This window comes from Endocarpon pusillum (assembly GCF_000464535.1).
Source record: "Endocarpon pusillum Z07020 unplaced genomic scaffold scaffold2749, whole genome shotgun sequence".
Classification (NCBI taxonomy): domain Eukaryota; kingdom Fungi; phylum Ascomycota; class Eurotiomycetes; order Verrucariales; family Verrucariaceae; genus Endocarpon; species Endocarpon pusillum.
In genome coordinates, this window is record NW_006916232.1 from 23,883 (window position 1) to 38,392 (window position 14,510).

The window sequence follows — 14,510 nt, forward strand, 5'->3', positions numbered from 1 at the left end:
TAGCTCAAAAGTGGAAGTGCCACCTAATCCCTGCTTGCTCGGAGTTGCGCAGATTAAGTCAAATGGACAGCTACCAACAACTTCTCTTTGCCTTTGCCATCTTCGTCACCAGCAATGATGCTCTGAGATGGAGAAATCCATGAGACTGGGAACTCACGCATTTCCTTAGACCTCGCTTCCCTGGTCTTCGACAACATATGTCTCTTATGTTGAACGAGAACTCCGTCACGAGACTTTTTGATCGCCGTGCGCTATACCACCAGCGACGATGAGATGGGCAGCATATGCTGGGGTATGCGATATCCACAAATCAACACCGACGTTGTACTGATTCTTGCAGGTCTCGACGACCCTGGCTGCAGGAGTTCTGGTCAAGGCGCTCAGTGAACGACCAAACTTCTACTCGGCCGCCGTTTATCTAGCGCAGAGCACTGCTAATTTAATGGTACGTTGCGCAAGCTCAGTATCGTACCGTTTATCTTAAGACGCTGATGATGCTGAACTATGTGCCAGATTCTGACGAACTTCATCTTCCTCTGTGCCTGCGTTATACTACTTGGACTTCAAAAACTCTTATACGGACCACTTCGGCCAATCGAGATAGAGCAGCTGTACGAACGAGGATGGCTGTTTGTAACGGAGACATGTCTTTCCATGACTATATTCCGAGGGTCATTCGGCGCCTGGTTCATGGTCATGTTCTTCAGTTTGCTGACAGGCAAGGTATGGGGCTGGATTGGCGAAGGTCGAGTAGAGATCTTGGAACAACAACCTCCCGCAAACCCCCGGCTATTCCATACCCGACTAGCCATATCGCTCTCACTGTCCGTTCTCTTTGCTACATACATGCTAGAATTCTCCATCAGGACCGTCCTTGCCCAGGCCAAGCCGGACATGATGGTTATGTTTGGCTTCGAATTTGCCATCCTTAGCATTTTGTCCATTTCTACTGCTGCGCGCTACGCGATATGCCTCGCGGAGATCTACATAGTGGGAAAGCAAAAGACTGCGAGACTGAATGAGGTGCGCGCAGAGCGGGTTGCTGCCAACGAGGCAGCTAATACGGCAGGACAGGGGATATCTTCAAACACGACCGCTGAGCCAACACCCGCCATCGACATTGATGAAGCTGACCTTGAGGTTGAGGGTTGGGATGGTAAAGGGCGATGGATCTTTTACCTTGACCTTGTGACAGGTAATTGGAACATTTACAGTTCCCCACCATGTGCTCGCTGACGGTCCATGCAGATTTTCTCAAACTGACCGTATATGTCGCGTTTTTCTCAGTCCTCTTGGGTTTTTACGGCTTGCCACTGCACATAATGCGTGACCTGTTTCTCAGCTTCCGCTCATTTTTCAAACGCGTTGCCGATTTTGTCCGTTATCGTAACGCTACGCGAGACATGCACGTTAGGTATCCAGATGCCACTCCAGACGAGGTGGGCAGAGAGGACGTCTGCATTATTTGCCGAGAGGAGATGCGGCCCGTCGCTCAAGCTGTTGACGCCAATGCACCACGACAGAGGACGAATCCAGTCGCAGAGCGAATGCGCCCTAAAAAGCTACCGTGTGGTCATATCCTTCACTTCTCCTGTCTCCGCAGCTGGCTAGAAAGGCAGCAGAACTGTCCTACGTGTAGACGCCCAGTCGTTGTGGCTCAGCGAACCCAAGGGGCAGCAGCCAATCGTCCTGCTTTGCCAGACAATGCAGCTGGGGAACCTGGAGGGGCGGCTCATCCCGGAAATGCCCCAGAACAAGCAGCCCGGAACAGAGCAAGGGTTATCAATTTTGGACCGCTTCGGATTGGATTTGGTGCTGGTGGCGGAAATCTTATTGACGACCTTGCTCAACAAATTCACAATGGAGAGCAAAGGCCTCCAGCAGAACAGCCAGTCAATGTAGGTGGCCGACAACAATTTGGATTTGGTTTCGGCTTCGGCCGACGACCAAATACACACAACCCAACACAAACACAGACGCAGACACCGACCCCAACGGCACCCATACAATCTCAGTTGGATCAGATTGAGCGCAGCCTTCAGCAACAAATCAACAGCCTGAGAATGGCGAGCAATGAATTGCATCTAGTGCGGATGCTTAATATGGAGCTTCTCAGGCTGCGAAATTTGCAAGCAAATACTGGTCACGTTGAAGCAGCGGTCCCGCAATTACCACACGTGGCTTCCGCGCCATTACCGCCTTTAGGTCAAAATCACTTCCCATCCACGGGACATCAACCACCACCGACAATGCTTTCGAGTCAGACCCAGCAGCCCTTGTCGGTTGATAATCATACTTTGCCAGAAGGAGTAACGTTGCCACCAGGCTGGACTCTTATGCCACTCCGGCGTTATGAAGGACCGAACAGAACCGCTCCCAACGACAATGGCGCCACAACAGCTCAACCTGACACCGCCAGTGTCCCCCTGTCAGCCCAAGCCACCCAGCTTCCTTCGCAAACTCATTCAGCTCCTGCCTTTGTAGAACCTTCTACGCAAAGGTCACCACCACCACTACCACCATCCAATGGAACACCTCATGAATCACCTGCAGCGTATCAAGGTAATCCGTCTCAAGCAGGTCCAGATTTACCTTCTTGGGGCTCTGCTCCCCTACAGGTTAATGGCCAACACGTGCGCGAGCCAACAAGGGCGGGTTATCGAGCTAGAAACGGTCAAGCAAACACAGAAGTAGGGACGAGTGCAGCTGATGTAGCCGAAGCAACCACAGATAAGGACAAAAGCAAAGCAGCAACCGTGGAGGATCTGGTTGACGATGTAGATTAGCCTTATTGCAGACACCTGAGATCTGTCGACAGCATGGCGATGGCGTTACGAGTCAGGTCAAACTGCAGTCTCGGCGGTGGCATTTCGTGGTGGTGAATGACCATCATCATAAATCAGTGTTTTCAACAACGAATTCTTTGAATGCACACTACTCTTTCCCTCGTGGGAGAGACGGGGGTACCAACCTTGACGAAGCCACGAGTACTACTCGAGCAGCGAGCTGATTCTGGTCGTTCATGCATTGGACCCGCGTTGAATGCACCGAGCATCAGTATTACGGAGTACTTGGGCTAACTAATGTAGGGTAGCAATCAAGAGTACGCGCGTGGGATGTTTCGGTAAGGACGTGCCAGGACATGCCGGGACATGCCGAACGACAGTCATTCTGACTCGAACAATCCCTGTATCATCCTGAAAGTTGAAGCTCATGCAAAGTAAACTTAATAACAACATTATTGATCTCATTGTTGCCGACTAGCTCGAACAATCATGCCACCTAGTCTATTGACTTACTCACGGGTCTTCCTTATCCGAGCAACAAAGACTGTTACCTACCGAGGAGCAAAATCGAGATCCGGAAAGAGCACAATCACGGCATGGCTATCGAAGAACCCATTTACGTACGGAGTAGTAGACTCCTGATATCCTTAGGATCAGCCTGTAACCAATCGATGGGCAAATCTATGCCTGAATCGCACCGACTGATCGTACCTGCATCATTCCCCTCGTACCGGCCAGCAGTCTATCGGGTCCACGTGAAGCCCAGCATACTTACCACACGATATTCTTATCTTGTCGGGAGAGTTCGTTTCCCATTATGACTATCATGAATCGCTTAGCAATAGCGTACGGAGATGTGCTGGGCTAATCTCAGATCGATAGTCCTTTTTCCCCAAATAAGTTGTCGATGCTCTGTGCGGAGGCTTACGTAGTAGTTAAGGGTTGAATCTCACGTAGGTCAATTAGCAGTAGGGTTGCAGCGAGCGAAGTTGTACTAACTATGACCCGCTTGAGTCAAATAAGTAGCCCTGAACATCCTTGTCTCCATTTCCTTTTCCTTACTACGGGAGGAGGCATAAGTATTGTTGGGCTGGTGCTAGGTGCGGCTAGTTCTTGTTACTCTATCCTAGCGCCGTCATCTGTATTGCAAAGCTTGATTTGAACATGTCTACTCCCTATTTAAATGAATTGAAAATTTACGCTTGATCCAATACGGACTTAGTTGTTTTGTACAAAGGGCACTTTCATAAAGATACTAACGCTGAACTAACGATAGTTCATGCCCCCCGGAGTAGTGGCCCGCAAGCCCGATTTAGTAAATAGCTAGGCACAGGAACAGTCCACCAACTAACTACTAGCAGTCTAGTGACCACGATCGAATTGGAGCAGCTCAGCTTATGGGAACACAGAGAACCCTTAATTTAAACCCGTTAGTGGGGTTTTTGCGGAGAGCTATTTCGCTTCAGTGCGCATCATCCATTTCTTCTCTGGAGTCTTCTCACAACTTATGCCATTCTTTCTATTCCGTCTTCTCCCACGTGTCTTGTGTCTCGCGCTCCAAAGAGTGAGACTGTTCTAAACTTTATTCCTATGCATGTACATATCTATCCATTGCCTAGGTGCCAACTACTGATCCTTAATTCGTGGTGATCGGCGCCCGAATCTATAAATCGTGTTCTTGAACGAATTGTACATAATCTTATTCCCGCATCTCACGGATTCTTGCAGAGGACGTCATTTCCGACATGCCTTCCGTGAATGGCGCCCTAAATACCCCCGCCCCTCCATGGTGGACGTCAATGAGTTCGCAGCCCCCCTCGAGAAAGCATAACGGTAGTGATGTGCAATCGCAAATTCCCGAACACATCGAGGACAAGCCGGCGCGGAATCTCCCTCAGCAATCACACTCGACAGCACACGATTCGATGACTAGATCACGTTCTGACAACAGTCAATCAGGAATGAATGGAACAGTAAGAGAATTGGCACCCCTACAAGACCAGGATGGCGTGGGTGGTGCTGGGTACGACCCCGTTTCAGAGGATAATCCAGCCTCATACGATCTACTCGCACCTACGGAAGAGGAGCAGAAGAAGGAATATTCACTGGAGAAGAGGTCTCAACTTCTCTTCTCGCGGGAGCATCTACAGGTCATCTTTAACGACCCTTCCCTTCTATTCAAATTCACCGCCTTCTTGACCAGCCAGCGTCCTCAGTCGCTTCCTCTACTAGTATATTACCTAGACACTCTCAAAGCAATTCGTGCCATTCATTACGCCAACGCCATCTTGGAAGGACTAGATTCTGTTAAAGGGCACGACTTCACTTGTCAACCGGTGGAAAAAACCACCAACCCTTTGTTGGAACAAAGAGCGAATGAAGCATTCGATGTCTTGGCGCGAGAGGATTTACCAGCTTACATTACGTCTCTGTATATATCAGTTGTAACTTTAAGCATCACGAAAAGAGTCACAGGCTCCTTACCACCACACTTGAGAGAAGCTTCGGAAGGGCTTGCAGAAGTCTTCTGCCTTACAGATCCCTCAAGGCCGGACAATCCCATTGTTTTTGCTTCTGAAGGTGGGTAGCTCCTGCTTCTTGAAATTGCCTGATCTTTACTAACATAGACTTAGAATTCAACAGAACTACGCAGTATGGCATGACATATGCTCTGGGCCGAAACTGCAGGTTCCTCCAGGGACCGGGTACAAGTCCAGACAGCACTCGCCGCATCCGAGACTCGGTCAAAGAAGGCCGACACCATCAAGAAGTATTTTTGAACTAGTGAGTACTCGTACACTAAGCCATATGCCAGCACTGACAACTCGGCAGTCGGCGGGATGGCTCACCGTTCATGAATCTTCTCATGACAGCGCCTCTATGTGATAGCAGAGGGAAGATACGGTATTTCATTGGTGCTCAAGTTGACGTAAGTGGACTGGTCAAGGAATGCGCAGAGCTAGAATCTCTTCAACGGCTTCTCGAACTGCGTGAAAAAGGTAACACTGCTCCGAATGTTCATAGACCATCACCAGAGAAGAGAGACGAGTTCCAGGAGCTTTGCGAAATGCTCAACATGAGCGAATTGTCTACAGTGCGAAAGCATGGAGGCAAAATGCATTCAGATTCACAGGACGATTCAGACACGCAGAGTATACACTCACAGCAGCCACGACTACTCTTAAAGGATCCGTATGACAACGTAAACTCAGTTGCAGCAAGAGTCAGTGGAAAGCTAGGAGGAATATACCAAAATGTGAGTCACAGTCACTATACATACTCTTAGTTGGACTAGACTAATATATGAACAGTATCTCTTGGTTCGCCCTCACCCATCGCTACGTATACTTTTTGCGTCGCCATCACAAAGAGTGCCGGGCATCCTTCAATCTCCCTTCCTTGACAGAATCGGGGGTTCGCCTAGGGTGCGGGAGGAACTGACGGCTGCTTTCGCCGACGGCCGAGGGGTGACTGCCAAGGTTCGCTGGTTATCTCGATCACAAGAGGAAGGCAGAAGTCGGTGGATCCATTGCACGCCTCTCGTTGGAATTAATGGTCAGATTGGTGTCTGGATGGTTGTGATTGTTGATGATGAGAGAGCTGTGGTGACTCGGAATTGGAAGCCGGCACCACCCGTCCCGTCGAGCATAACACGAAGCACACGGAGCCGCAGTGTTAGCGGCAGAGGTCAGCAGTCGTTTGATACGAGTATGAGGAACGGCTCCTTGAGGAGCGAGTCACCAAATTCCCTCCTCATTGGCTAAGTTGAGGGCGGAACGGCAAAACCGCAGAACCGGTTATGTAATAAACCAGCGAAATCACAGCTGCTTTTTTCGGAAAGGGCCTTGTCACTCGCCCAGTGATCCTCAAGGCTTAGGAACCTAGCTTGCAGTGTCTCGCATTATCGTGAGACCGAGACTCAACTCCACGGTCCAATATAACTCTACTTGGAGTTGTCTTGGGAAAGAAGACCAGGTCATTTACTAAAGAAAAAGCTCGAAGAATACGAACGGGCACCATAGAGAATTTTCTTGTGGATGCTAGGGGACTCTGGGGGACATATTTCAGTGACGGTTGGATATCGCTTCTGCAGATACGGGGTCCTCGTACCGATATTCAGCGTGAATACGGTCTTGCGATTCTTATAAGTAATACTTGTAGATGAAAAAATAAGTGACCCATAGAGACTTCTATCATCATTAGGCTGTTTATCGTCTACTACTTACCATGAGAAGGGGTAGCTAAAGATATGAGCTAAGTGCCGTTAGTGGAATTGACAGCTATTCCGTCAAATGACCACCATACCAACATGATAAGAGAAGTATATTTTGACCATACTGTGACCATATTTTGTTGAAAATATGTTGTAGATAATAAGATTGGAGTGGATTACGGACGATTAAGCCGCGTATCCTTGTGCTCTCTAAGCAATCTTACGGTTAGGCGTAGTCTACGTAGTAAGCGCGCTTTGATGGCTCCCCTAGCATTATTTTAAGAGGGCCTCTTCCTGCTAAGTGGTACTACTGTAACCCAAGAGCTCATGCCGACAGCCAAGGTCGTGGTGCGTTATAAGCTTTTTTCCCTCCCGTGTTCAAGATCTCCCCTGCAGTGGACGTGTACACTGCTAGCGGACATGCCAAATATCATTGGAGACACAGCCTACCAAACAACTCGCCTGTGCCCCTGTACTCCGTCTCCAAGTGGGTCATCACATACGGCTTCTGCTTTGCCTTCCGAGACCCTACCTCGCAAAAGCATACATCCATAATATATGCTTTGGACGAGAAATTCGTTGAACCTGAACATGGACATTCAGCCGTGGCCTACTTAGCCAGAATCACATACAGACTTGTGGTCAGACCATCTCCGTCTATTTTTGATTGCTTGCATTCGCGACAGCGAGCGATCAACAGCATTGGTAAGTGTTTCGTCCCGCCTACTGGAAAGACGACCGAAGTGTCAGTTTTCTCACGACCTGCATTGCTGTAGCTGAAACTTCTCACAGTTTCTCTTTTGAAGAAGAAGCTCCTCTGTGGGCTTGCCATGCTTATACCCCGAAAAATTGCGCCGCTACTTGCATTCGCAGCCTTCGGCTTCATCATCCTCGTCCTCCACTCAGCAGTAAGACAAAGGTCCTGGCGGGACATACCACAAGTCGTTGGGCTCGGGGAAGTGGTGGCGGGTGACTCTCCAGCATTTGAAATACCATCACCCACCTCCTCGCTGGACGATGCAACTCAAACAGGTAATAAGCAGACATGGAAATCGAGGCCGACATTTTTACCTGGGGTACCGCCAAGCCCGGGTCACAACTATACAAAGGTGCTCGTGATCCCAAAGGTTCGGGACGAAAAGACGGACTGGATACATGAAGAAATCCCGGATCTTCAAACCGCTATCTACGTTGCGGATGATCCCTCGGCTCCTCTCCACCCACCCAAGAACAAGGGAAACGAGGTGATGATTTATCTGACCTACATTATCGATCACTATGAGGACCTTCCGGATATTATCATGTTCATGCATTCTCATCGCTACAGCTGGCACAACAATGACATACTTAACAACGATGCCTACGAGATTATCACCAGGCTCAGCAGCGAAAGAGTTGTCAGAGAAGGCTACATGAACCTTCGGTGTCATTGGAATCCCGGCTGCCCAGATTGGATACACCCTGGCCATGTGGAAGTGGATCGAGAGAAGAAGGAAGAAAGAGAGCTCGCAAGGGTTTGGAGTGAGCTATTTCCCCTTGATGCTATCCCACAAATCTTGGCTCAACCATGTTGTGGCCAATTCGCCCTCTCCCGAGAACGAGTACATGCTATTCCTAAAACGAAGTTCTCCTTCTACCGCGATTGGCTTATGCGGACCGATCTTCCCAACTATCTTTCTGGCCGTGTTTGGGAGTACCTCTGGCAATATATCTTTACTGGAAAGAATGCTTTCTGTCCTGATCAACATGTTTGCTATTGTGATGGATATGGGGTCTGCTTCGAGGACGAGCAGGCATTTGACCGTTGGTTCGAGCTCAGATGGAAAACAAACGACTTGGAGAGAGAGCTTGAAGCTTGGCGTTCAAAAGCCAAGCTAATTGAAGACGCGGCAACAGGAGTACTAGATGAGGCGAATGACTTAGAAGTGCCTGAAGTTGGCAAGGATGCAACTCTGGAGCATGAGATTCAGCAGAATAAGCGGCAGTTGGGCGAACAGCGAGACGACGCCATTAACAAAGGCAACGATCCCCAAAAGCGAGCGGCGATTGCCGGAAGAGAGTGGCATGATGGGGATTGGTATTGAGCATGCTCTTATGCAAGAAGACCGGTGGCCAACGATGTGGAGGAGCTAATTCCTGCTTGTGTCGGAAGTTCCAGCTTATGTCTTCAAAATTTGGCTACTTGTCCGTAGACTCTAACTTAGCTATAAAAGAGGCCTGGTTATGCATATGGAGCACCTCGATTTAGGCATGCTATTGTGCGTGCGGGACACAAGATAGAGTACGTGTTGCATGTCTACATTAGATGTGATGTCTTGCAACAATCAGAAGTCCATAGATTGTTGAGATCATGTACCGCGTTCTAAGACGCATGCGCTGTAAAAGACATTTTTCTTACTATCGCCCATCTTGGGATACTTTTTCAGAGCTCCGCAGGAGACTTCAAGTTTTTGTTGTCGTTCATAAAAAACTTTAAGAGTGCTACCTTACTCCATTCATGCCATGTGGATGCGGACAATATTTGATAGTTACTACTCCGCCAATGCTGACCTGCAAAAACCCCGCCCGTGGCCCACCCAGATACAAACAAACAAAGCAAACACTCTGATCCCATGCAAAGCCTTGTCCCTCCTATCTGAAATTCCGCATAGAAGAAGCACGCTGCTTCCGCTGCCCGCGCGGGCTTCCCAGCTGCCGCAGCTGTAGCGGGACCTAACACTTATTATAGGATTCTCCGAAGTTCTCACACGCGACTCGATTCTGGTGTCATCGAGTGCATGTTTAGGCAAGACGAATTGCCCTGTTCAGTCGCGTCCACCACTCTTCTATGGCCACTTCGGTTTATCCGGTCGACAACCAATTCGCGGGCTTAGTCGAGGCAGCAACCGCAGCCGCTGGTCAGGAAGTCGAATGGTCGCTTAACGATAGCGCAGGCAGTTCTGCCCATCAATTCTTTGAAGGCAATGAGGGTCAAAGAAGGCCGCCGCCCCGAGATACATGTACAGGTCCACTTGCTGGCCAGTACGATCCTAGCTTGACGAGTCTCCACAACAGTATTCCATCTCAAGGCACTACTCACATTAACACTAAAAAGAGAAAGAGAGCAGCAACTTCAATTGGTGCAAAAGAGCACTTTGCTGATGAAGAGCTTACTAGTCGGCCAACGCAGCAGCTTACAAGTGTTCATTCTGCAGCTGCGCTGTTCCGCACTTCCTCAACCTCGAGCAAGAAATATACTAGGCCACCCATGTCCAAATTATTTTCTTCACTACATTTGCCGCCAGAGGAGTTCTTACACCTTCAGTCTGCAGCCAAAGCATACATGTTGGATGATGGTCACCCTGAGCGACGCGACTGCGTTGGCCAGCGTGGAAAGACGGACTCCGACATGGTCAAGCTAAAATTGTGGCACTGTGTAAAACAGTTCCTTGATGAGGAAGGCAACGGAGAAAGGTTTTTCGGTGTCAATGTGCCCAAGTTAGGTGGTGAGGAGGAGACTCGCTCGATGACCTGGCCTGAGAATGCTCAGCAGATTATCAAGATTTGTATACCTCTGCTGAGACGTATGGTGACCAATGAGAGACAGAGACAATATGCTGTGGAGTCAAGAAAGTGCGGCGGAGACAGTAAGCGAGAGAAACAGGTTCAGGATGCCAAACAATCGCCATACCAAGCATCGACGGCCACGCTTGACGGGACGGACAATCCGGACACCTTCACGACGGAAAAGATAGACATGTTCGGTGATGGACTGATCTCCAATTTAGATGAGGCAAGCGAATGGTATACTGTCTACAATTCCAATGCTGTTCTCGATAAGATTTCCATCAAAGCTGGCTTTCCCCGTGTTCTGTTTATGCCTTTAGTCACCAATATCGACGCTCATTGTCGCCTCTACCATGGCGATGAAGGACATCTGTGCAATGAGTCATGCAGAACTCGCCTCGTCGAGCGACTCCTTGAACACCCAATCTACCAGCGGCATGCCCCGGGTGGGAACCCGCGAGAAACGGTACAAGAGGTGTTCCACGTAGTCTTGACCCACTTGATCCTAACCAACTACTGGAAGAATGGCATAGCTGATCACACGGCGAGATCAATCCCTGCAAGCATCACGCCTACGCAACCAGAGCCCGATATGAACAGCTCTGGACCTCGAAAGAAATTAACATCAAGCAGCACAGGAAGTGTCGAGATGACCTACGGTCACAAGCCAGACAAGTCACTGCGGCTCCTCATCCACATAGTGCATCAGGATAAGTGTGTTCTACCACCTTTCGACATTCCGTCCAATGAATGTCGAGACCTCGAGGCATTGAGAAAGGAGATACAGCAACACTACAGTCTAGTAACATTGCGAGACAAGCGTGTGATGCCCCTCTCGGAGGCCACCTTTAAAGTATGGTTGCCGGATGGCCTGGTCAGAGTTGAGGATGATGGACAGTGGATGGTAGCGCTGTTGAGCGCTGAGTCGGTGGAGTGGATGGGTGGCCAGATCAGAGTCCTGCTGGAGACATAAGACGATTGGTTGAGGATCAAGGCCCTCGCAATGTTCGGACACTCGAGGATGAGAGGTTATGGAAGCAGGACGGAGTATTCATTAGTAATTTGTACATAGAACAATACTACTAGTTAGTACTACTACTCTGTACTAACTTACTTACTAGTAGTACTACTAAGTTAGTAGTAAGTAGACTGGACCTGTGCCAAGGCCATATCTTCAGGGACCTCGGGACCAGAGAACTTGCCAGGGACCATCGGACCCAATCTTTACTGCATTAGGTGATCACGTCAACTTTTCGAACACCATAAACTGCTTACTGATAGTGGTACTCGCATGACATCTGTCATCCTAAAACCATAGCACCCTTCACAAAACAAACATTGCTCGAAATCAGAAAACAGTAAAATCCCGTCCTGTCCCTTATCAAGATTCATTACAACCTTCAAACTGTTCTCCTCAACCTTCCGCCGCAGGCTTCACCCCTCCCTCCGCTCTGGCCTCCCCTTCACCCTCGCCGCCTCAACTACCTTCCAACAGAAGCCTCCTGCTAGTGCCCGAAGCTCGCCTTTCTCCTTCCCTAGCTCCTCCACCAGTACAATCCACCACCGCACCGCCACCTCTACACCCCGCACCATGAAGCCCGAACCGCCGCCCCACACCAAAGTCGCCATTATCGGCTCCGGCCCAGCTGCTCATACCTGCAACCCGTCCTATATGAAGGCATGCTCGCCAATGGCACCGCCGCAGGAGGTCAACTCACCACTACCACGGATGTGGAAAACTACCCGGGCTTCCCCAAGGGCATTAGTGGCCCAGAACTCATGGATCAGATGCGCGCCCAGTCCGAACGGTTCGGCACTCAGATCATTACCGAGACCGTATCTAAACTGGACCTGAGGGAGAGGCCGTTCAGGTTGTGGCGGGAAGATGAGGACGGGGAGGAAGATCAACCAGCGCATACAGCGGATGCGGTGATTGTAGCTACGGGAGCGAATGCACGACGGTTAGGCCTACCCGGCGAGGAGACATATTGGCAGAATGGGATTTCAGCTTGTGCCGTCTGTGACGGAGCGGTACCAATATTCCGGAATAAACCACTTGTCGTCATCGGCGGAGGGGACTCGGCAGCCGAGGAAGCAATGTTCCTCACGAAATACGGAAGCAAGGTCATCGTGCTGGTAAGAAGAGATGTGCTGAGAGCAAGCAAGACAATGGCAAAGAGATTACTAGCCAATCCGAAAGTGGAGGTCCGGTTTAACAGCGTAGCAGTGGAAGTACACGGCGAGCAGAAACCAAGGGGTCTCATGACTCACCTCCGCGTCAAAGACGTTAAAACGGGCCAAGAAGACACCCTCGACGCCAACGGTCTCTTCTACGCCGTTGGCCATGAGCCGGCCACCCAGCTTGTCAAGGGCCAGCTCGACATCGATGAGGATGGCTACGTGGTGACGAAGCCGGGGACGAGTTATACCAGTATACCCGGCGTGTTTGCGGCGGGGGACGTGCAGGACAAGAGGTATAGACAGGCTATCACAAGTGCAGGGTCGGGTTGTATTGCGGCGTTGGAGGCGGAGAAGTACTTGGCCGAGTTGGAAGATGATGATGGTGCGACAGGAATTGAGAAAGAGAAGGAGGCTAAGAAGGGGGATGTGGAAGTCAATGGGGCGGAGAATGTGCCGGAGTATAGGAGTAATCCGTTGTTGTAGAATGGTTGAATCCCCGAAGGATAGAAGGGCTGATAGAGACAGGTAGAAAGCATTGCTATCCCATGGCACATCCTCATACTAGACATGAAGGCGGCTTTACGATTGGCTCAGTCTCGCGAGATCGCTTGATCTTGCATCTCAACTTCGTGAATTCACCTGCTGCTGATCTGATATACTTATCTTTAGGTGCGCCCTCATTGCAACTTGAATCTCAGCTCACCCAAGGCTTATGTTACATTTCCTTCGATCCTTCCATGCGGATGCTCAACCCCATGAAGAACACCACGACTGATAACGACGACAAGAAATTCTCACCTTCTCCCTTCCACTCGACTAATTTAGGTCAGAAAAATCCTCTCCCTTTAGCCTTCCACTGCGGGTATACCTTCTGACCTCCTACAACCTAGACAGATCAATAGTCAAAAAAAAAACCAAGGAAAGAAAGCAATGCCTAGACTCCACAGAGGTCGTCGACGCGCCAGATCTCCAACGAGACGGTTTGGTCGCATCGATCAGCCTTTCTTTCTTCGACGTTGTTTCGGTAACCTCAAGGTCGAACCGTCATCACGACGCATTCTCTATACTGCGCTCATCCAGTGGTGCCGGAAGAATTGCCCTGAGAAACTGGCTGGACATCTGGGAGATGGGATTACTCTTGCAGAGGTGACGAAGCCGGCACGTACGAGTGAGACTGGTAGGAGGTTCTGGGGCCGCGATGACAAGTGTCAGGTTAGGAGGGGAAGGGTGCGGGCTTTGAGGCGGCCTTGCCGTAGAGATGAGTATGTACTTGCGGGCTTCCCTCGGTTGTCTGTTGAGGTGCTTTGGCTAAAGGATCTAGGATTCTTATTGGGCTTCGGACCCTGCTGGCTGGGATGGCGGGGGTGGACGATCTGAAGGGGAGGGAGAGGAAGAGGGTAAATGCAATGGTACGTATACAAGAGGCTTGGGGCACTCCAGAATGCTTTTGGGTGGGTGTGGTGCTTATGTTGACAGGGTCTGCAGGTCAAAAAAGGCCATTCCAATGAAAAGCCTGAGGAAGTTGCTGCCGCTGATGAAATTGAGATTGCACAAGGAATACAACGGCTTCAGTTGGGTCAAGTGATGTCCTGGGCATGATTGATCATCTCAGATCAATTGAAGCAGGAGTGGTTGAGTCCGTTCATGAATGTTAGTACTTCAGCTCTCGAGATGAGAGCTTCGATATGAGAGGAGATGATGTTGTGCTTGAGCAGATTTCTAAGTCTCAATCATGACGAGCGGCAAAGCTTTATATGGGGGGTTTTGAAGTAGGTCCTGGAGAT

The 14,510-nt window shown here is 49.8% G+C and overlaps 5 protein-coding genes across 5 annotated transcripts; all 5 read left to right on the forward strand.

The window, feature by feature from the left end:
* Positions 1 to 268: 268 nt before the first annotated feature.
* On the forward strand, positions 269 to 2,786 carry EPUS_02084 (uncharacterized protein; the record flags this gene model as incomplete). The annotated part of the gene is made up of 4 exons (XM_007803851.1): positions 269 to 292; positions 341 to 445; positions 514 to 1,195; positions 1,249 to 2,786. The coding sequence occupies 4 exons, from the start codon at positions 269 to 271 to the stop codon at positions 2,784 to 2,786; spliced, it is 2,349 nt and encodes a 782-aa protein (XP_007802042.1).
* Positions 2,787 to 4,531: 1,745 nt separating this feature from the next.
* On the forward strand, positions 4,532 to 6,550 carry EPUS_02085 (uncharacterized protein; the record flags this gene model as incomplete). Its single annotated transcript, XM_007803852.1, has 4 exons — positions 4,532 to 5,366; positions 5,420 to 5,570; positions 5,619 to 6,042; positions 6,098 to 6,550. The coding sequence occupies 4 exons, from the start codon at positions 4,532 to 4,534 to the stop codon at positions 6,548 to 6,550; spliced, it is 1,863 nt and encodes a 620-aa protein (XP_007802043.1).
* A 1,279-nt stretch (positions 6,551 to 7,829) lies between these two features.
* Positions 7,830 to 9,083, forward strand: EPUS_02086 (uncharacterized protein; the record flags this gene model as incomplete). The annotated part of the gene is made up of 1 exon (XM_007803853.1): positions 7,830 to 9,083. One exon carries the CDS (start codon positions 7,830 to 7,832, stop codon positions 9,081 to 9,083), a length of 1,254 nt encoding a protein of 417 aa, XP_007802044.1.
* Positions 9,084 to 9,826: 743 nt separating this feature from the next.
* EPUS_02087 (uncharacterized protein) lies at positions 9,827 to 11,518 on the forward strand (the record flags this gene model as incomplete). Its single annotated transcript, XM_007803854.1, has 1 exon — positions 9,827 to 11,518. One exon carries the CDS (start codon positions 9,827 to 9,829, stop codon positions 11,516 to 11,518), a length of 1,692 nt encoding a protein of 563 aa, XP_007802045.1.
* A 707-nt stretch (positions 11,519 to 12,225) lies between these two features.
* EPUS_02088 (uncharacterized protein) lies at positions 12,226 to 14,325 on the forward strand (the record flags this gene model as incomplete). Its single annotated transcript, XM_007803855.1, has 6 exons — positions 12,226 to 13,192; positions 13,396 to 13,551; positions 13,629 to 13,750; positions 13,807 to 13,988; positions 14,048 to 14,135; positions 14,203 to 14,325. The coding sequence occupies 6 exons, from the start codon at positions 12,226 to 12,228 to the stop codon at positions 14,323 to 14,325; spliced, it is 1,638 nt and encodes a 545-aa protein (XP_007802046.1).
* Positions 14,326 to 14,510: the final 185 nt, after the last annotated feature.